The sequence below is a fragment of the Ambystoma mexicanum genome, chromosome 3q (assembly GCF_040938575.1).
Source record: "Ambystoma mexicanum isolate Mex_15411 chromosome 3q, UKY_AmexF1_1, whole genome shotgun sequence".
In the NCBI taxonomy this organism is placed as follows: Eukaryota; Metazoa; Chordata; class Amphibia; order Caudata; family Ambystomatidae; genus Ambystoma; species Ambystoma mexicanum.
Window position 1 is genome coordinate 406,098,306 of NC_090926.1, and position 22,601 is coordinate 406,120,906.

The following is a 22,601-nucleotide window of genomic DNA, read 5'->3' on the forward strand; positions in this document are numbered from 1 at the left end:
AAACCCACGAGGTAGTCGAGAAGATTAGTCGGCAGACTAGCCGACCGTAGGTCGTGGGGACAAAGCTTGCAATATAAAACTCTTGCGAGCTCCGCATAGGCGACCAAATAATAGGTTGGTGGAAAAAAACGGACGCAAGAGGGATTTTGGGTACACTACACTTCACATTAGGGATAGTGTTACAGTCATGCTCATGTCGATGTCCCCTTTCTATCTTCGAACAAAAGATAGATGCAATACTCCGCGATTTCCACTAGATGTCTATGCATGTGATTCTAAGCAGATTCCCAAGCATCAGAAAAGTATTTTATCCAAAAACATGCCACCATAGTGTCAGAGTCTTACTTCTTCACCCTTGCATATCCCAGCTTGGCACTCTGGCCACTAGGTCAGAAAAATACTTATTGGGACAGGTACCTTAGGGGGAAAAGAGGGGCAGCAGAACCTGTTGTCATGCATGCATGTCACTCTTACCGTGCACAATTTAGTTTAAGCTGTCCAAAAATGCTTTGGTACACTACACAGAAGCCAGTGAAAAATAGCAGTGAACATAGCGGGATATAGATCACTGTCGAAACTGAAGTATGCCTCATCACCAGTGACTTACCCATTTTCCAGTTGATTGCGTCAAGATGAAAACAGCTGTCAGACTTGTAGCCTTTCAAATTAAGAGATTTACATAAAGAGAAGTGCCATACCGGGCTTGCACTGGCTGTATTCTAGAGTTAGCATAACCGCTCTTCCATTAATGCAGATTAATTAGTAAAGAGATCTTTATCAAGGGCCATACAATGATATTCAGCACTGCCAGTTATAGGAGTAGCTGACAAGTCTACCCGAGGGATTTTAGTCCTTGAGATTTGATGTACGTAGACAATATGTTTGAAGTATTTCTTCGTGTTGCTCTCCATTTGTTAGGGTAAATGAAGAAAATTCCGACATTAGGGAAATATTACTGTGCGGCTGGTTACCGTTGGTAAAGATTTCTCTTTAGGCAACTTTCCCTCCATATTCTATGGACTCTCAAACATTTTGTTTTTGACCCTGTCCTGGCTTTTTACAGTGAAGTGAAGCCTTTAGCTTCACTCCCTGGGCCTTTTGCTCATTTTGTCATGGGGAAGCTTCCCTTTTGTATTTTTACCTTTTGTTAACTTTTTAACAGCGCACACAGCATCTTACAATGCAGTTCAGTGGGGATACAAATTTGTATCACCCTAGTCTTTTACACTCCTCTACTCTCCGTCCTCTGCAACTCATCCAGAACAGGACTGCGAGACTTGTACTTGGCCTCAAGCCCAGGGATCGGATCTCTCCAGCACTGAAATCTCTCCATTGGCTCCCGGTGGCTGCAAGGATCAAGTTCAAGACCCTTTACATTGCCCACGAGGCCTTCTGGGGCCTGGGACCAAAATACCTTGAGCTTTCTCCTCTGAAGTATCTTCCTACTCGAGCTCTTCGCCCCTCCAACTCCTTGAGGGTCAGTTGCTTTTCCAAGCAAAGAGCTGGGGGCAGATCTCTCTCTTCGGCTGGCGCCTCCCTCTGGAACACCCTCCCTGAAACTTGAGCAGAACCATCTCCGGTTCTGGAAGCAGCACAAGACTTTCCCCCTTTGCTTCTGCCTTCCTCTTCCCTGCTGATCTGTCTGGTTACCCTCCGAACCACAGGCCCAGGACCCTGCTCTCCCAGTTCCACACCTGCTCTGCCTCCTGGCAACCCTGCACTTGGGGCTGTATTTACAACCCTACAGTCCCTCTACCTGCACTAACACTTGCTATCTGCACTTAACCCTGCGCTGCCACCTGCTCGCCACTTTTTTCAATGTTTTGTTTGTATGTCCAGCACTTGTTCCTCCTCCCCTCCCCCCCAGCACTTTTCCGCTTTCCTCTCCCCTGCACTTGCGTGATCTAAATGTCACTGGGCCTAGTAAGACTGTTGTCTTGTCCGCCCTTGTCCCCTCCCCTGCCTCGTCGTTCCTTGAAACACGTGTATAGGCATGCTATAAATAAAATATATTTAATATGTGCCTAAAGACAAGCTGGTGGCAGCAATTACCTATTCACCATTTTTGAAATATTTTTTGTGTGCCCATTCGCGTTTGACTACTAAACGTGGCTAATGCCCTAAAATGGCTGTGCAATTACATTTTTGCTTTTTCTTTGCCCATTTTATTGTTTGGTCTTCCTGCCTGGTTAGGAAATCCCATATAAGGTCATGCACTCGCCTGGGAAAGCGTGCGTGTGAGTGTGTGGCGCTCAGGAAGTGGGTGGGACCGTCTGGGGTGTGAGACATGAGTGAAACCCAGTGGTCCCTCATTGGAGCACTGCTAGCTGTTTAATGGTGCAGATACATGTGGGCTTGTACTTGCTTCCAGCCAGGATTTACGAGCAGCCATTTGAGATCAGCATTGGAACAAAGTATCCTGTGTACAAGAGCATCCAACTGAAGATCAGTTGACGTCTCCTGAAGAAGACCAGCATCCTCTTCCTGCATTTTGCCCGGTGAAGCCATGCCGGACTCCTGATCTGTGAAGGCCCCGAGCGGTGCTTCAACCCTTGGACCGGTGGGACCAAGACCAACCAGTCACGAAGCATTCTGAGGATCCATCTGTCCTGAGCCATCACAAGTGTCCCGGACCACCCGGTGGACTAACTAGCCCTCCAGTGGGATACCTCAGTAGATTCGACATCGGCCTTCATCAGAACTTTGGTGGTCGCCAGCTTGTGGGGTAAGTCTCCTTTCTGCTGAATTTCAGCATCCAAAACCTCAATGGATCCTGATCTGGAAGATCTCCAACCGTAGCTGGAAAGGCACCGGATGTCTCCTGTGTGTGGTAGCCATTCTCCTTCCCCCATCTGGTGAAGTGTGTCCTGGAGAGGTCTGCATCAGTGCCTTCTGCCTTCCTTCTTCGCAAAGGGTTGTCCTCTGCTCCTGGAACCGACCAGAAAAATCCTTGCACTCGCAGCTCCTGGGCACCTCTCAATGGAACCAACGGCAGGCAAACCTACCTCCAGCTGACACATTTAGTCATCTGTGAAAATTGGGAGTCACCGGAGGTAAGCAATTGCAACGCATTAACCTCCCCCTGTTCTCTTTAGAATAAACTTCTGATTGACGTGACTTGATAAACTTTGGTTATTCCGTTCCATCACTTTTTTGATAGTCAGATAGTCATTTAAACACTTCTATTTCAAAGAAAGGAATATAAAATTTGACATCCCTCTAACTATGTTGAAATATCTTCGGGATCACCACCACAACTCCTCTTCCTACATCAGTCCCCACCCCCTCCTCCTAAGAAGAGGCTTTGTGGCTCAGGCACAAAGCCTGCTACACATCACAAGGATTGGACTTCTAAAGTTAGGGCATTATTCTTGTGAACTGGTTTCCTTCCACTGCATCACCATTTACTTTCTTTGTTGTTGTCCAATTAATCGAATGCATTCCTAAGAACCTAAAGATGACTCTATATAGGTTTGATAATGGAGTATTGTGTGATATCACTACATGCTTATTTCATTTCTTAGTGTGCGTTTTGGTACCTATAAGAGCATTTGTGTACTTTCCTGTCTAAATTGAATTATTGTGTGCTTCATGTGTGGACTCTGTACACCCCCGACCACACTCGTGAGAATAGCCTGGACTACTCGCCTATGCTACTTTGATTGGGTTTTGCTTAACCCCCCAGTTACCCTGCTCACTATAACTAGGCTAGGCTCCTAAAATCTGTCCACCAGGCCAGATTGTAGAAATCCATCTTAACCATTACCATGGAAGAAGTGCAACTGTATACACACAAAAAAACATTTAAAAAGTAACAGTAAGATTAAAAGGAGCCTGCACAGTATGACACATTTCAATTCTTTAGTCACGTATATGATCCTGACCTCGACGTTTCTAATTGAAGTCACTCAACACCCCCACACCATGCTGTTTAAAGGGATCAGATAAATGCTGGCGGTAGGAAGTAAAAAAGCATGTTTATATTGGTTTGTCCGCCATACCTGTGAATTGTCCAACTTGCTGCTGCTGGTACGAGTTTTGTGACTGGTCCTGGTATTGAGGAGGAGGCCGGGTGAGGTGCCGCTGCAGCTGCTGCTCTTGCTGGTGACGTTGCTTCTCCTGTAAGTACAATCAAATGGAAGATAATGTCACAACCACAGAACAGCAAATATCCCAATATTTAGACCTGCTAACACCAAGCCAAAACAAAATGGAATAGTTATTTAATTCCCTGAAGGCCGAAGCTGTGGTGTGGTAGGGTGGGTATTGGAGAGTCGAAATTTTCTAGCCAACACTAAAAATTACTATATGCAGGTAGTAATATCACTCCACTAATAAAATACATATATAAAATCCCATTAGCAAGGGCAATAAAAACAGGTTTTCACAAAAAGGCAGAAAAAAAAAAAGACTGCACTCGGCATGGTTGAAAAACACTGAATCCCAAAAAAGAAAAAGAAACAAGGTTTGTGGGTGTGTCCCCCCGCTCGCCTAGTTCGGTATTATGGGCTGCAGGGTGCCCCTCGCATGCATTACATGCATGGCGGGACATAAAAAGATTTGAGTTACAAAATGTTCTAATTAGATCTATTGGCACTACATTTTTTAACATACATCCCAATAAAACCACAATACCACCAACCCACAATATTGAAAGGAAAGTATGGATAGAATTGTAATGGCAGTTCATAAGAGTAACAACCCTAACTTTAGAAGTCCAACCCCAGGTTGGCTATGGTCGTGTGCCCTGAAAGTTCAAGATAGCTTTGCAAGGCATGAAAAAGTTAGGAGGAGGGTCTTACGGACGGGAATATAGTTCCAAGTGTCAATTAAGTGTCTATTCTAATGAATAAAACTGTCTCCAGATTTCAGAGTGCTTGCACAAGCAAGCAATGGCAAAGTCAAACTATTATAAAAGTTTCAAAGTTAGCAAACCTTTAAAAGGGGAAATGTGGGGTTGAGGTAAGTACAACTCACCCACCCACCGTACTCTGGTTTCTCTTGGGACCTGGCAGGTCATCAGAGGTTGCGTTTCCCGCCATTTCTTCTGGACCTCAGTGCCCAGGAGTTGCAGGTTCGAGTGAATCCCAGGTCAGCCACAGATGCTGGTTCAAAGTGTTCCAGTTAAAGAATACAGCTCACTTGGGTGCAGGCTTCCTAAGCACACGACTGGACGTGGGTAAGCAGTTTCTGGCGATTGCCACCGTTGCAGGGCGACAGGAGAGGACAGTTGTCACGGTCAAGTCAGCCTCGTATCTCGGCCTCCCATGGCTGTTGGAACACTGACATTTTGCAGAGGTGACCTCTCTCTGGGCTAAAAAACGCAGAACGGCGAAGTCTGCAGCGCAGTAGCCCAACCCTCAAACTGGTCAGCCACAGATTAGCTCAGGGGCACTTCCGAAGGCTCTGGTTCACAGGACACCAAGCAAATGTCTGGAATGGATGTTTCCTTCACTCTCAAGGTAGAAGCTCCAACGAAGGACTTCTAAAGATCTCTAGCCAGACAGGGTTCATCCAGGACAGCAGCAAAAGTTGGTCGCCAGACCTCCTTCTGACGGGTCTTCTGTGCGTCTCTTCACTAGTGTTCAGCAATGCAGGATACTTCTTGCAGGATTTCTTCCAGGATCTCTGGGGATGGTTGTAGGACTTGTCTTATGCAAAGAAAGGCGAGTGTTCAGGCTCAGCTCTCCAATGGCAAGATCTACCTCATTCACTCACACAAGCAGCGTTCCAATCAGGGACCACTGTGGGTATCATGCAAACATGCACAGCAGACATTCAGGTACCACCAGTATGTAGATTGGGACCAGAGGGTCCCAGCCCACTTCCTGGGAACACACAAACACAGGTCACAGAACAAGATCGCCAAAAGAACAATCAAAATCCTTGCGGCACAGTTATTAGCCAAATGCGGTAAACACGGTAGGGCCAAAGAAAAGCATTTTACAAAGTAGTCAAAATGCAACTGCTCCCACCAACTTGTTTTTTTTTTTAGGCACATCCAAAGTAAACAAAAATCGCCGAGTGTTGGCTCGGGTCGTACAAAATAACCCCATTTCAGTGTACAGGGTAGTGAAACTGAAGACAATTTCACTGTAAAAGGTCAGGACAGAGTTCAAAAACAAAAGCAACACGTTTAGGTGTCCATAGAAATGTAAGGAAAGTTGCTAAAAAAAAGAAAACTTTCCTAAAAATGGGCACACAAAGATGCATTTGATAACAGCGAAAGGCCACAGAACGGGAGAGAGATGATGCACAGATGTGCACAAAGTGATGGGGCACAGAGTGCAACATGCAGGGAGATGCAATGACAGAAAGACATGGGCACAGGGAATGACTAATAGACATTGCAGGAGAAGAGTGGGAGTGAAAATGGGAGAGGAAAAGGAAATGGACAGATGGGTAGAAGAGTGAGGCAGTGGGAAACTGTCAGCGGACGACAGCTGAAGCCAACGGGTGTAGGATAAGAGACAAGACCGAAAGGTAGGGGCATGGAGGAGAGGAAGCAACCGTGGGATGGATTTAAAAGTGAAACTAAGAGTGAATGGTGTATGAGAGAGAGGGTGGAGGCAGCAATGCTCCAGATATTTTGAAGTGAAAGTAGTTTACTCCCTATTTTTGTAATTGGAGCGTAAATGCAATTTTCAAGAGAGTAAAAATAGTTTCTCCATTTTAATGTATGCGAGAGTCAATCCAAAGTGTGCATAGCAGGGCATAGAAAACATTAGAAACAAAACAGTTGTATATCACCCCCAGAATGCGCCAGTGTATCAAAGAGTTCCACTAAATCACCTGCCACAGGGGGGCCTCAACCTCATTGTGCTGCTTTGGGTTCAGCATTTCCGGGGCAGATACCGATAGACTTATTCAATCCAGTAAGACCTATATAAATAGGATATGCTCAGGGCAGAAATCCTAAAGAAATAAATGGAGGACTAATTAGCATATGGAATGCCCACGCCACAGGAAGTGACTTTGGAAATCATGAAGTCACAGCAAGACGATGCAAAACGGTTTTAGTACATGGGATCGGGCAACGTACACCAACATACAACCGTTGTGGCAACTGATCACAATACCTGACCAGTTATTTTCCACAATACCTGCCCAGCCCTCTCACCCATTCCAATGCCATTTTCTTCTTTCAGAGTACTTGGATTTCAAAAAAGGTGGAAGTTGGACTAGTTAATAGGTCATGGTTCTCCCCCTTGAAGAATTCAGAGCTCTGCTCTCCATCTTTCTCCACATTGCAGCTTCCAGTGCCCAAATCCTTCAAACGGTGCCCTCCCCTCTCCTTTATAGAAGGGGAACAGGCTGCATCTGTGCTTGATGTAATTAACCATTTGACAAGACCGTACACAATTAACGCTGGATGGAAGCATTAATCAATATTAAGACACAAGTGCAAAGCTGGCAGTGTGTGTCCCTAGTGCTGCAGTGTTTCTGGTGTTTGGTACATGATGGAAGCTGTGGACTGTCAATCTTACTGTGTTCCGGAGATGTTGGAGTCAGTGGTACCATCCCACTTTTTACCGTGTATCATGGGAGGAACCTTTAGAGGCAACACCAGGATTATATCTTGCTCACTGTGCCATAGCTATTAAAAAAAAATGTTTTTAAACAGTGCGCGGAGCACCACACGGAGTGCAACCAGAGTGCTGCAGTCCGTGACTTATTCCCAAACATCACTGTTTCCTTCCCAAGTACTGTTACTTCACTCCATTTGTGATCTCTCAATGTATGCATATAAACCCCACAATAGAGCAATACCGGAGTGGACTGCTCTACCGGATGCCTTTTTAGGCGCGGCAGTGGATGCTGCCTTGGCTGCCCAGGAAGACATCAAAGTGCCAGGTATTGGCGAGTGCCATGATTACTGATGCGTGCTCAACGACCAACATGTCGTAAGAAGCACTGCCATCATGCTTTCCACTGCAACCTTGTATTACTGAGGGATTCATCGTTTTCGGTGGCATATCAATATTGGAGGCAGTGGATATACGATCAGAGAATCAGTTGTACTGGCTCCGAACCCATGTTTGGCACCTCTGAGTCTTCTGATGCTTCAATCTATCTGGCTATAGGGGACTCTTGTCCATCTCATTCACCTTCATTGTAAGCCTCTGAAAATTCAAAGATAAGAGCCCAGATTTTCTTACCAACCTACTCCTCGCCAAGGGCCCACTGGTCGTGCAGCATCATTAAATACTGATTACATGTAGGAGTCTAGCTCGGCTATGCACACTCTAAACTTCGCTTCAACTGCTTTGGTGAAGCTTTATGAGATAATAAGGGATGACTTTAAATCACAGGAGCATACACCCTTCCAACTATTATCAAAATTGACATTTTTTTAAGGCTGTATTTTCGCGATGACTAAGGAGTGATCAGATGCGAGAAGGAGTGTAGTCACTACTGCCAAAGAATTGCCATGTTTGAGATTGCCGGATTTCCCCCATTGTTGTTGTAAATGACCCAAGTTTAAAATCGGGCGGACCATAGAGCTTATTCCACAGTGAGGAGTCTAATGGCTGGATCGTCGGCGCAAGTAGACCATCGAGCATACCAGGGGAGGACAGATAGCTACGAGTTCATCTTGGAAACAAGACGAACAGGTTTGAATCCCGATCCCACGCTTAAAAACCACTCATTGGTATAAAGCACATTATAAAAACAATTATAATTCCAGTCTAGCAAGGAGACCTGGAAACTCCAGTAGAACCAGGCCACAGGTTCCACCTGAGCATGCAGGTATTATGAACGTGCAGTATACATTCTCTTTAAAATATTATAAATAAAAATTGTAACGTTAACACTGGGTCGTGAACATTCTTACGGACTTTGAAGCTCTCTTTATCCTGTATAAATGAAGTTCCGGATGAATCTATACCTGAGCTACCTGGGCTTCACATTTCTAGGTCGGTGGGGAGCCTTCAAGGAGCATGGTAGCTCCTGTAAAGAGGAAAGCATGCAGCAAAGGAGACAACATTCAAGCTAAGGGGGCTAACTTGATTGCACTTTCTAAAACCACAGCTGTCCGATCCCGTACCAGAAGGGTTACTCCTGAATTTCAGCATTTTGACTGAACATTACAATGTAGAATGTGTGTTCCCGGCTACTACATGTATAGACTTTGGAAAAACAATTGTGGCAGTGTCCCCTATTCGGCCACTGTTGGTATGGTGACTAGTGAAGCTCCTCCCAACCGCACCCCCTGCTTCACCTATTTTTCCGACATTAGAAGACAATAGCAAGAAACGGTTATCTAACCTTAGCTCTAGATATGGGCAGGGCTCTGGGGTTTTGAAAGGGAGGCTTGCGGGTGAGGGTTTGAAGCTGGTGGGCTCCTTACCCGGCTTGATTGAGGCCCATTCTATGAAGTCGGACGTTTCAAAAGAAGATGGTGGCGGTATGTAGAATACTTTAACATTATTCCGGGGCAAATGGGAAGTGGCCTTAGTTTGCTTAGAGACCTTTGATAATGTTTATTCCGCTGTTCTATTTTTAGAGAGGCCATTTAACAATGATCTGGATACACCTTTGAATAGAGAAAAACGTATTCTCTACTTTATGAAATGCCCAGTCCTTGTGCCATTGATTCAAAGGATATTTTACAAATTTAGTTCATTTCTGACCATCGTACTGATTTAGTGAAGTTCTAGTTTTTCTTCAAGTTGGTGAAATCCTTGGTTCTTGATTAGGCTTCTTTTTTTAATGCTGGGCTATGATATTTTCCTCTGCTTAGGGTCTGATCATTTAACTAGTGTTTGGGGACCAAAAAAGCAGCAAATTCCTGCCATAGATCTGATATATCATTGGAATCTGTTAACTATTAAGGTGGCTACCGATAGCAGATCGTTGTGTGGAACCGCCACCCAATGCATCGGTCTCCAAAAGACAATTGACTGGTTGCATATTGAGGCTGTGCTTCATTTACATAAATCTTATCAAACCCAGCCAAACTGAGGTAGTTTGGAACTTTTGCTGCACTTTGCCTCTTGGAACACTATGGGTTTCTCACATTTGCGGCTATCTCACTTAGCCTGGCTTAAAGATAGTTTTTCCATAATTTGTCTCCAAGAGACATGGCTGGTAGATATCCCCATTTGGGATGGTTTTATTATTATTTGCTCCCCCAGAGCGGACAGGGCATTTGGGAAGACTGTATGGTGTCATCCTTTGTGATAGTCGTAATAATATTGGGTTATTTGCAGAGAAATGTGCGACTTTCAGTTCAGATATTTTAGCAGTTAAACTAAATGTGCATATTATTAACCTGAAGAAAACTTTTTATTGCCTCCTAGTTAATAGCTATTCATCCTGTGAAAGTGCCAGTGGAGCAATGTATGTCTGCAATGGATTATATTATTGTTGTGGGGGACTTTAACAAGTGAATGTTTGACTGCTTCTCACTATATTAATATGCACTCTGGGACTTTTATCCAAGCTAGATCCCGAGGCTAATGTATTTGTGGTATAATGGAGAAATGGGATATGTTTTTACTGAATGGTACTATCCACAGTGACTGTCCCCCTCACCACACCTGGAGTAGCGCCAATTCCTATTCTACTTATTTTCCTACTATCCTTCTGAGATTTCGACTCATCTGCTGCGTCATCCTTTTCGTGATTAAGATTTGAGTAGGTTCCGGTTGAATCTGTTCTCAACTAAGGAAGTCAGTGGTGCCAAAACTGGATCGAGTTTGTCAATTTGGTAAAACTAACAGACCCTCAAACATCTAGTGGTCAACTGTGTGGTATTGCCATCTGTGAGGCACTGTTGGCTGTGGACATTTCTATCTCAAGGTTTTTTATTTGTATACAGATCAATTTTGGTATAGTATTGCATCACGTCAGACTGCACTAGCGTTTGTAAGAAACACTTGTGTAAATTGAACGTACTTAAATTGTTGTATTTAGATTAGGTCATTGTTAAATTTTTTAATTATTTGTGAAAGGTTTTTATAAACTAAACCACAATTAAAAAAAGTAATCTGCCAACACAAAAGTTACTGCTTGGACAACTCATTGGCTTGCCCTTGAATTCATATATTTCCAATACTGCCCACAGTTTAACACAAGTACATCTATGTCGCCCCCGTCTGTGCAGTTAGCTGTGCACTGAAATTACCGTATTCTAAGAATAAAATTCGCTATTGCAGACATGTTGCTCTAGGGCACATCTAAATACCAGTCTAAGCGAGACACTGATGTTTTAGGGTTTTCTCTCCATCCTTAGTTTGGCATGGTGTGGCAACTAGTTATTGTGACAACGTCCTGCACCTTATCAGACTCTGAGCTGTCTGTACCTCTGATTTCAAAGTGGTGCTGGCAGCAATGAAGGTCAGGCCACAGCTCAGTCATGAATACTTGCGGGAGGAGGACAGGATGATTTTAAAGACAAGTTCGTAATAGAGTGAATGGCCTCTACCCGGGAAGCTCAACTTTCATGTGTTTTTAAACATCTCTTAAGCACAAATTATAGTAACACTGTTCTTTTGTATTGATCACGATAGGTCGCACTCACAGATTATAACAAAACAGTTTATTTAGCATATGAAGGCAACAAGCGATTGCCGTTTAAACCGGTTTAAACACATTTAATGCATTCCATCATGTGTTCTTGCAAGCAATACGAGGCCTACCCTAGCCTCTTAGTCCCATTATCAAGGCATACAAAATGATTAAAGTAAAATCGCATCATGAGTTCTGACGCGGTGCCATTGCCTGAGTGAGCTCAGACAAAGACTGTGCATCGACCGACCCCTTGCTGCTGCAATGCATGAGCTTGTGGTCCTCGTCAAGAGCTCAAGGAGTAAAGGTGTGTTATGCGCGAAAGCCCCAATTGCACCACTCAGCAGCCCAGACAGACAACTCCGACTTGGCCGTGCTGTCTGATAAAGATGGTATGTGCCTAAAATTGCTTGACTGCCATCTACTGGAGGAACGAGGCAGAGAATTCACAAATAACTGCTGCCAACCTGCTAAATGAAAAAGGGGAAATTAAATGGTGCGTCTGCAAGATTTCATTGCGCAAAATGTACACATATGCCCCTTATGTTAGATTTTGAAGTGAGTATTCTACACACTTTAAGAGTAAAATGTTTTTTTTAGGGAGTAAAACAGAAGTCCCATTGACCATGGGAGTGTAACGTGTTTTTACTCAAAAAATTAATATATTTTTGATAATACATTTCTTTGTACCTAGTTATTCATGAACATTGAAAGATACACGTTTACCTTTAGATCAAGCATTAATAGGGTTTCCTCCTGTGGCACTCCTACTGGGCCAATTGTACTCATGAAGCTGAGTGAAAACAGAGTGAAAATGGCCTTAATCGGTGTCCCAATTTTTGTAGAGTATTTGTGTACCCTATTTTTCATTTTTAGGAATATATTTGCCTATTTTTCGGGAGTAGAAGCGGCTCAGGGTTGTGGTGCACATGTTCACCAGAATTTGGGAGAACAGACTGTTTACGATCTAAAATTGCTCTGATGTTCCCAGCTTTCATGTTTCCAAAGTAGTACATGGTATAATACACTGGACTAGATCTCCAAGAAAAAATATTTTTGACCCTCTAGTAGCAACGCTGGTGAAGATTTTTGAAACTTTGGTGGACGAGGCACTGTGTCAAGGTGAAGGAGAATATCTCATTCTCCAGCATTGGATCTTTCATGGATTCACATGCTTAGAATATTCCCCGTCGACAGACTGGGAACCCTCGGTACGCTTATAAAGCCATTTCCCGTAGGAAAACCTTCAACACTTTTGTGTCCCATCTATGTCATTTTGGGGCCGCGCACGCATGCCCGACTAGGACGTAGCGGTATAAATACCCCACCCCCGCGGCTCCCTTCAGATTTCAACCGTCTCCAAAGTAGTGGGAGCACCTCGTGTAGTCTACTATTTTGTCTAGGTTGTGCTTGGAGTTTTCTCCCAATGTCAGGGAAAGCACTGTTACGCCCGTGCGCTACGTGCGGGTTGAAGGTGGTGTACGAGGGGGATGGACATATGGATTGCATATATTGTCTACACCCTCATCATTCGGCAGACAAGTGCGACATATGTAAGGGCTTCTCCCAGAAGACTCAAAGAACGAAGTCGAAGACTTGTGGCATGGTTAAACAATGGAGCGGGGGCATACCCGCCTTTGGAGGTGGGCTCCACGCGCAGCGTGGCCTCAGTGTCAAAATCTTCAGGGGCCCGGTGCTGCTCGACATAGTCAGAACCCCCGGTGAAGAAATTACGACCGGCGGAGAAGGAATCATCGGGAAGCCATTCTAAGGAGTCTTCGTCGAAGAAAGCCTCATCATCCTCATCTTCGACGAAGACAGACAGACAAGAAAAATCAAAATCCTCCTTGGGCGATCATCATAGATCGACCTCGAGTCGAGATGCAGAGAAGCGTAGGTCGAGTTCGGAAAAGGCGGGAACGCCTCAAGGACCTGCACGACCACCACCGTCGTCGACGGCAGGGCAGTCATCGGAGGATCCTGCAAGGACCACTTCTCTGCCACTGACACAAGTGGTCTCAACCGTTCTTGGACCGCAGATGGTAATGACGACGATGGGGCCAGCTTTAGCTTCGTCGACGGAGATCCCGCAAGAGGCCTGGCAACCTGAGGTATACGACCCAGTTTTGCCAGAAACACTACTGCAGCAAGAGGCCTTGTCGGTGTCCTCTGGAGATGAGGATGTGAGAGTAGCTGGCCCTGCAAACCTCGGGTTACGAGGGATTACCAGGCCTCTCACCGGGAGCATTCTGGGTTCTACCCACTCTTCTCAATCTGCAGTCACTCTTGTCGCTGGAGGTCTTATCCACGTTGCAAACGTTGCTGAAGACACTGGACGAGAGACTACCTCAAACAACTCCGGCTAGGTCGGCCATCAACGACCCGGGCCCGTCTCGTCGGCCACCTCCGTCAACCCCCACGGCAGTGCCTGCGGGTGGAGACCTCTCGGCTCCACGCCACGAGGAAGGAGAGCTGATCGATTCGGACTCGGACAGTAGAGCCTTATCGGATGTCTCGCTTTCCCCCTCCAGGGATCCAACCTGGGAGTCTGAAGCGGAATTAGAAACCCCGACTCAGCCATCTTCCCCCCATGATGGCCAAGGCTTGTACAGAATTCGGGCTGGCCCAGGAAGAGGAGAAAAAGGACAGTTTTCTTTTCAACCACATGGGAAAGAGGAGGTGGTCAGTGTTTTCAGTACCCATCCTGGATCATGTGTGGCAGGAGGGGTTACAGACCATGCGCCATCCTTTCTCAGAACCGACGATAAAAGGTTGTCTGGAGAAAAAATTCAAGGCCCCAGAGGCTACCCCCAAGTGTCTCTCCTCCCAACCAACTACTGACTCAGTGTTGTCGGCAGCGGTGGCGAGAAAGGCGAGGACCCAGCTCAAGTGCACGACCCCCCCCCCCCGGAAAGTGATGCCAGAAGACAAGATGCTTTCGGCAAAAAAGTGCTGTCAGTAGGTGCTACCACAGTGAAAGCGGCCAATTCTCTAGCCATAGTAGCCAGATACGACAGGGAGATGTGGCATCGACTGGCTCCTATGCTGGAGCATCTTCCAGAAGAACAGCGTAAGGCGGCGATGTTACTGGTCAGGGAAGGTGAAGAGACCTCCAATCATGCCATAAACATCACGATGGACCTTGCGGAATCGGGGTTTAAACAGGTGAATAGCGGTGTGGTTCTCCGAAGGCAAGCATGGCTGAAATGCACCAACTTCTGGCCAGAGGTGCAATACAAGGTGCTGGATATGCCTTTTGATGGAGACCTGTTCGGCGAGACGGTGGACGAGGCCCTGAATGGCATGAAAGAGGACTCTGACACGGCACGTTCCTTGGGGGCCCTCCAAAGTGGTTGAAGTTTCCGGTCTTTTCGTCCCTTCAGGGGAGCATCGGGAAATTACAGATTCTCGGCATCGAGAGACAGGTCCTTCAGTAGGCCAGCATACCCCTTCCAGGGATACAGACGGGCTTCTCAAGCGGCAAAACGACGCTGGGACTACCAGGCCCACAAGAAGAGAACAGGTTACTCGTCCACGAGGGATAAACAGACCAAGGACCAGCAATGACGGGCATCGGAACGTTCTGGGAGGCAGGGTATCGTGCTACATCAACGAATGGGAGCAAATAACGGATCAATGGGTGTTGGACACTGTAAGATACGGACATTCCCTGCAATTCAAAAGCAACCCTCCGCACATTCCACCGGCGTTTGTAGCTCAACCCCATCTGAGCGTGTTGCAGCAGGAAGTAGCACTTATGCTACAAAAAGGTGCTATAGAATTGGTTCCGTTGTCACAGAAGGATCAAGGGGTTTATTCCCGATACTTTGTGGTGAAAAAAAACAAACGGAAAGTGGTGTCCCATTCTAGACCTGCGCAATCTAAAAACATTGAAAAGCCTAAAATTCAAGATGCTCACGCTCCAAGAAGTGATCCGGTCAGTTCAAGAAGGGGACTGTCTGGCGTCTCTGGACCTGCAGGACGCGTACTTCCACATACCGATGTGTCGGCGACACAAAGTTCCTAAGGTTTGTGGTAGGGCGGCCTCACTACCAGTTCACAGTACTTCCTTTTGGCCTGAAATCCTCTCCCAGAACGTTCACGAAATGTTTGGCCCTGGTGTCGGCCTGGCTGAGAAGGCAAGGCCATCATGTATACCCGTATCTCGACGACTGGTTGGTGAGGGGGTCCTCCCCTACGTCGACTCACAAGTTTGCAGGCCACCATGCACCTCTTACAACGGCTGGGGTTTGCGGTAAACTTAGAGAAATCCTCGTTAACGCTGTCGAGAAGCTTGTGTTCCTGGGTGCACAGTTCGAGACCCAGTCAGGGTTAGTGAAACCATCCCTCGACAGAATCACCAAACTCAATCGGTTGGCAGGTCAGCTGAAAATTAATACCAGACTGTCAGTGAGAAAATATATGTCAATTCTGGGCGCTATGGCATCCTGCATTCCTCTGGTGGGCAACTGCCGCCTGTTCACGAGTTTCTGGCGGACCGGTGGACGCAGGCCCAAGGGCTCTGGTCCGACAAACTGACCGTCGACGAGCTCCTACTAGCTCTTCAGTGGTGGCAGAGCTTCCAGAATCTATCCAGAGGGGTACCCCTACAGGAGCCGGAGTTTCGGCTAACCATAGTGACTGACGCGTCCCTGATAGGCTGGGGAGCACACATGGGCTCTCTACAAACGCAAGGTCGTTGGTCTCGGAGGGAATCTCTCCTGCACATTAACATTCTGGAACTAAGAGCAGTGCGCTGGGCCCTGAAGTCGTTCCTGCCGCACATCAGAGGGTCCACAGTGAGCATATTGCCGGACAACACGACAGCGATGTTTTACTTGAGGGAGCAAGGGGGCACGCGATCCAGAACCCTTTCCACCGAGGCTCAGAATGTGTGGCATTGAGCTCTGAAACACGATATAGCCATCGTAGCTCATCATCTTCCGGGTGTACGGAACGAGCAAGCGGCCTCGCTCAGCAGAAATATGGACCAAATTCACAAATGGGAGATAGACAGCGTTCAGTTGTCGGAGGTCTTCGAGAAATGGGGACGACCTCCGCTGGATCTCTTCGCTACGAAGAGGAACAAGAAGTGCGGAATGCATGCCAGCAGGTGGCCACAGGAAGACTCTCTGGGGGAAGCGTTCTTCCCGTGGACGGACAAGTTCCTCTACGCCTTCCCTCCGTTCCCTCTAATACGGAGAACTCTGCAGTGGATACGCAGGTACAGGTGCCGGGTCATCCTAGTGGCAGTGTGTTGGCCGAGGCAGCCATGGTTTTCCGACCTCCTTCACCTGTCAGTGGATCAACCAATAACGTTCCCGAAGGTTCCCAATCTCCTGTCCCGGGACGAGGGAACAGTGTGGCATCACAATCGAGACAGTCTCAATCTCACAGCTTGGCTCCTGACTTTTCGGAATTTGGTGCCTTGAGCAATTCGTCGGACTGTCGGAGGATCCTGCAAGCAGCGCGAGCCCTTTCCACCAACAAGTCGTACGAGTGTAAGTGGAGAAGGTTCTGTACGTGGTGTCAAGGACAGACGGGAGAGCAACCTCTAAGGGTCACTCCGGAACAGCTTCTGCCGTATCTGCTACACCTAGCGAAGAACGGATTATCTTTTTCATCAATAAAGGCACACTTGGCAGCCATCTCTAGATTCACGAGGAGGAGGAAGTCGCCTCCCTTGTTTAGTGACAGGTTGGTGAAACTTCATGAGGGGTTTGTTCTGGACGTTCCCTCCGGTTAAACGTTTTTTCACCAACGTGGAGCCTTAATATGGTGCTAGCAGGGTTAATGAAACCACCTTTTGAACCAATGGCCACATCGTCGATGCAGTTCTTGTCATGGAAAGTGGCCTTTCTAATAGCTATATCAGCTAGGCGGATCTCGGAGTTGCAAGCGTTGGTCGTAGACCCTCCGTACCTACGGTTTTTTTAAAGGACAAAGTGGTTCTGTCAACGAATCCTCGTTTCATTCCAAAAGTTCCTACGGCTTATCATAAACACTCATCCATTGTCCTGCCCACCTTTTTCGCGGCCCCCTCATCAGCTGCGGAAAAAGTCCTACATACCTTGGACGTAAAGAGCTTTAAAATTTTACCTTCATCGGACTCAGCAATTTAGATCTACGCAACAACTCTTCATTGCATATGGTCCTTCGGCAAAAGGAAAAGCAATTTCAAAGCAGGGACTGGCCTGATGGGTCTCGTCGACGATTGCCTTCTGTCATTCCAAAACGGGAAAACCGCTACAAGGGCGTCCGAGAGCTCATTCTACAAGGGCAACTTCGTCATCGACGGCTTTGTGGGCAGGAATCGCGCTGACAGACATTTGCCAGGCCATTACTGCCTCGAACGGCAGCATGCGGACGAGATACAAATGGGAAGAGCAGTCTTGCGCCATCTGTTTCAATAAGGTAACCCCTTTTTCAAGAAGGGTCTGTGCTTATTTTGAGATATATATATATATATATATATATATATATATATATATATATAGAGAGAGAGATATATATATAGGTATTGATCTGTGCATGTAATGTTGCGTATTTTACATTGGCATCCTACGTAAGCGTGGCTTGCTATACATATGCTTAGGAGGGTGACGGATTGCATTCACACCTCTTTTCAGGATCACTGCTGTGCATTCTATTCTAAGCATGTGAATCCATGAAAGATACCAATGCTGGAGAAATGGAGTTACAGGTAAGAAACTATTCCCTTCTCCAACATTGGATCTTTCATGGATTTACATGCGCCCGCCGGCCTCCCCAGAATGCAATCGTCTTGTATATCTAGGTTTCACCCCATTCCGCTTTGGAGGGGTCGAAATCTGAAGGTAGCCGCGGGGGCGGGGCATTTATACCGCTACGTCCTAGTGGGGCATGCGTGCGTGGCCCCAAAACGACGTAGATCGGACACAAAAGTGTCGAAAGTTTTCCTGTGGGAAACTGCTTTATAAGCGTACCGAGGGTTCCCAGTCTGTCAACGGGGAATATTCTAAGCATGTGAATCCATGAAAGATACCAATGCTGGAGAAATTGAGTTACAGGTAAGAAACTATTCCCTTCTTCAGAAGCCAACAATCTAGCACTTTGTGTCCACTGCTCGGTTAAGGTGCATCGTGCACCTTATCACCTGGAAGGTATACACCTTCACGAAGCAGCGGTTTGAAAACCAGAACTGAGAAAAGCAGATTTGCAGTTTGTGTTCAGTGACCACTGTAAAGGAAAACAAGGCTCTGAGAAAATGTTTTTGGAGTCATCCTGTCATTTACTTTTAATAACCAGTCATATCTTATACATCCACAAAATTCTACATGGCGAATCCTGGATTACCTCAAATTGCTGCTCCCTCCGCGCAAACTCAGATTATTTTATTTAATCCAGATTTTGACAATCGTTCCCTGCATGTAGTCGGAACATGTGCCCCCTCTGAACCTAGATTCTTCCTCTGGAACAGACTTCCTGCCCAACTTACACTTCCATTCAACCTGCATTGAGAAAGTTCATTAAAACTCAATGGTTCTTCAGGGATTTCTAATCCATAAAAGCTTGCCATTTCCCACTTTCTTGCTAAGTGCCTTGAAGCTTCAGCAGCTCTGCGCCCGGTAGTATAAAAAACATACCAAGAAATATGTTAACACTGCTTTGCCCTTGTCACAAAGGCAAAGCAGTGTGGAAAAAGCAGTGTTCGAGGCTTTACTTTTTTGTAAAGCCGAAAACCATATGGCACCACACGATCCTAATGTGGCTAGTAAATATTTAAATTGATTATGCGAATACTTTGTGTTGAACACTGTACAGTGACAATAAGGTTGGAGTAAAAAATATAAATGCTCTATAGAAAGATAATTTGATCATGTCAAGTTCTAACAGTTAATATGTAGTATCTTTTAGACTCTTTATATAAGCTAGTCATGGGTAACCAAACTGACCCTGTCTGGCAATTTGATTTACGACTCATCTCGTAGCAGCACAGGACAGTTGGGCCCTTGCAATCTCTCCACGTTTGTGTCAGGAATTCAAGCAACCAATTGCATTTCACTTTGTAGGACATACCAAACACAGACATAACACCACCTTTTTACATTGGCATTTGTGAAAAAACAAGTACCTGCTCCGCCAGAAGTTGCTGCTGCATCTGCCCCATCAAAAATTGCTGCTTCTGCTGCTCCATCAGTAGCTGCTGTTGCTGCTTCTGTTGGTCCAGTAGCATTTGGTGTTGCTTCATTACGACCACTTGCTGCTGGCTGTTCAGATACACTGTGTTGGTATGGGTACCAGCCATTGATACCACAGGCGTCTGAGTGCTAACACCAGATCCCTGCACAGAGACAGGAACACGCGAGACAGCGGCCGATGGGTTCTGGTCCTGTGAAAAAAGATTTAAAAATAAATTACAAAAGCCAAAAGGTACTGCACATTCCAAACACCACACAAAGGGCAGCTTGGAAAATGATAGCCGCACAGCTCCAACACAAGTTAACTAAAATAAAACTTACTAATAACTTGAAATAGAATCAACAAAATTGGAATAGCGTTTTTTATAGTCTGGCCAACATACCCTTTGAAAGGAACACAGAACTAATTCTATGCTACAAAATACATGCAGTACTCAAGTCTCATGATGCAGAACGTATTACAAAGTAGCTATAACCAACATTATAGTGACAGTGCTATTAATGCAATGCGAAATGCCGGCCACCTTTGAATTTCCCACTCTGAATTAACCCCTTTGCTGACCAAGCGCATTGCATTATTTGATATAGGATGTCATCAACTCATTTCAGTGCAATTGTTGGTCGTTCCACCGGTTAATGTTATGTAAATACCACAGCAGTAATTGACTGGTTGTGTGCAGTCGTTCAATTTCAGTGTATAGCTCTGTTGTAATCCAAGGATGAGAAGACAATCTCTCGAATATAAACTAAAAAGAAGATTCTGAAGTCATGATGTACAATACAAAAAGAAATGCTTTCACAACGATTCAAATTCTCTTGCCCAAAGTCTTGCTATGAATGCTTAATACCTTATGAACTTTGGAAGTGATTAAAATGTTTCCAGTTGTATTTGACATTGGCAGCTTTCCCTCCCCATCTACTAACTCCCCCAAATTAACCCACCAACCCACCTCCCGTCTTCTCTTTCTCTCCCATCTCTAGTCCTGAATTCTGACTGACGGCCACCCATCCATCCGTATGACCCATGCCCCCTCACCTCCTAAAAGAAATCTAAACATCAACCTGTGCATGCACCATCGCTAGATCCATCTTGAATTTCTCCCTCACCTCAATCTTCCCAGCAGCTTTCAAAAACATCCCACATCAAACCCCTCCTGAAAAAACCTTCACTTGAACCCCCCCCAGCCCGCAAACTGATCAACATCCACTTCCTAGCCAAACTCGCTGCCTGCACAGTCTACCACCAGCTTGGTACCTTCAACAACCTCCTAGACCCTGCCCAGGCCAGTTTCATACACCTTCATGGAGCCGAATCCTCCCTAGTCTCCATATGGGATGGCCGCAAGAACCACAGACCCTGAAGTCTATGCCGCACTCTTAATACTTGACCTCTCGGCGGCTTTCGACGCCCTCAACCGCAAGATCCTCAGACAGGCTCCACTCCCTTGGCATTGGGGACAGCACTAAAGTGGATCTCCTCATTCCTCAAACACCAAATCGCTGTCCTCCCTCCTTTCACTTCCTCCGCTTGACCAGTGAACAGTCCACCAAGGCACCTGCCTACCCCCTCTGCTCTTCAACTTCTACACAAGCTCCATCCCTGCACATATACGCTCACACAACCTCACCTGCTACAACTACGCCGATGACACAAATTATAGCTCGAATCCTCAAGACCATCTCCACCCTCAACCCAGACCTCGCATACTGACTAAAATACATTGGTCACTGGATGACTGTCAAGCACCTACTGCTCAATACAGGGAAAACGGATCATGATTTGCGGCAAAACAGCCCTCTTCCCGCAACCCACCCCTTGGCCTCCTTACCGGCCTACCCCTCGCTGCATCCGCCAGTCAAAAGAAAACCTGGACTGCACAATGGACACTGGCCTGACTATCACACCACATTAACACAGTCAACATCCTGCTACCTATACCTCTGCATACTCAGACAATCTTCCCCGTACCTCTGCTACCCCCAGAGTGACGGCAATCCTGTCCAGTGTCCTCTCCCAACTAGACTATGCCAACTCTACCTGGGCGCCCCTGCCTACCAACTCAAGAGTCCAGAACTCGGCAGCCAGTTTCCTCACCCTCGGCCACGGAGAACTCATCCCCGTCCTCCATAACCTCCACTGGCTATCAGACTGGAAACTTTCAAAGTCATGTGCATTACTCACCGAGCCCTACACGAGAAATGCCCAAAATACCTGCAACAGAAAATCACCCACCATCACCCCAATAGAAACCTGCGATCAGGCATTGCTCTCCTACTGGCGATTCCCCCTTTCAATCAACTAGAATTGGAGGGACCACTTTCTCCGTCCAAGTCCCCCACTATCTGGAACTCCATGCCGCTTAACATCCAACGCAATGGGGACCACCTAGCCTTGCGGAGGGCCCTCAAGACATGACTATTCCCCTCGGTACCCCGACTAACACTGCCCGACTGAGCTAGCTACTTAATTTCCAGACGACAGCACTAACTAACCCCCCCATACAATTACCAAAGAACGGTAAGAACCCATGCATTGCTTTTAGTTTGTGAGGGTAGCCAACGTATTGCATCTTAATATCCAATGTATGGCACTTAGATGAACTTTGAGGCGAATGAAGATTTTGCACCTAGACGAATCCAAGGGGAATGGCGCGAAGAGAAATCTATGGCATCGAGTTGAATCTGATGGTAAGCAATACTGTATTATACTATGGTAATCTATACAACCAATGGCTAGAATGTAGCCACACTCGTTTTCACCACCTCCCAAAGCCAGCTGCATCCATGCAACAAATGAACCAACCAGGACACAGGAGTACGTACGATACTCCCTGCCTATGGATGCTAGACGAAAGAAAGGCTACCCACGGATACCATGGACTACTCTAAGACACATTGCACAGCACC

The 22,601-nt window shown here is 46.3% G+C and overlaps 1 protein-coding gene across 1 annotated transcript in view; it reads right to left on the reverse strand.

The window, feature by feature from the left end:
• MAML1 (mastermind like transcriptional coactivator 1) overlaps positions 1-22,601 on the reverse strand; it is a 166,071-nt gene that overhangs the window by 63,299 nt on the left and 80,171 nt on the right. The window contains exons 3-4 of the mRNA XM_069654103.1: positions 19,628-19,885; positions 4,002-4,119 (exon numbers count right to left, since the gene is read on the reverse strand). Coding sequence (XP_069510204.1) covers positions 4,002-4,119; positions 19,628-19,885 — 376 coding nt within the window. The remainder of the gene's footprint in view (positions 1-4,001; positions 4,120-19,627; positions 19,886-22,601) is intronic.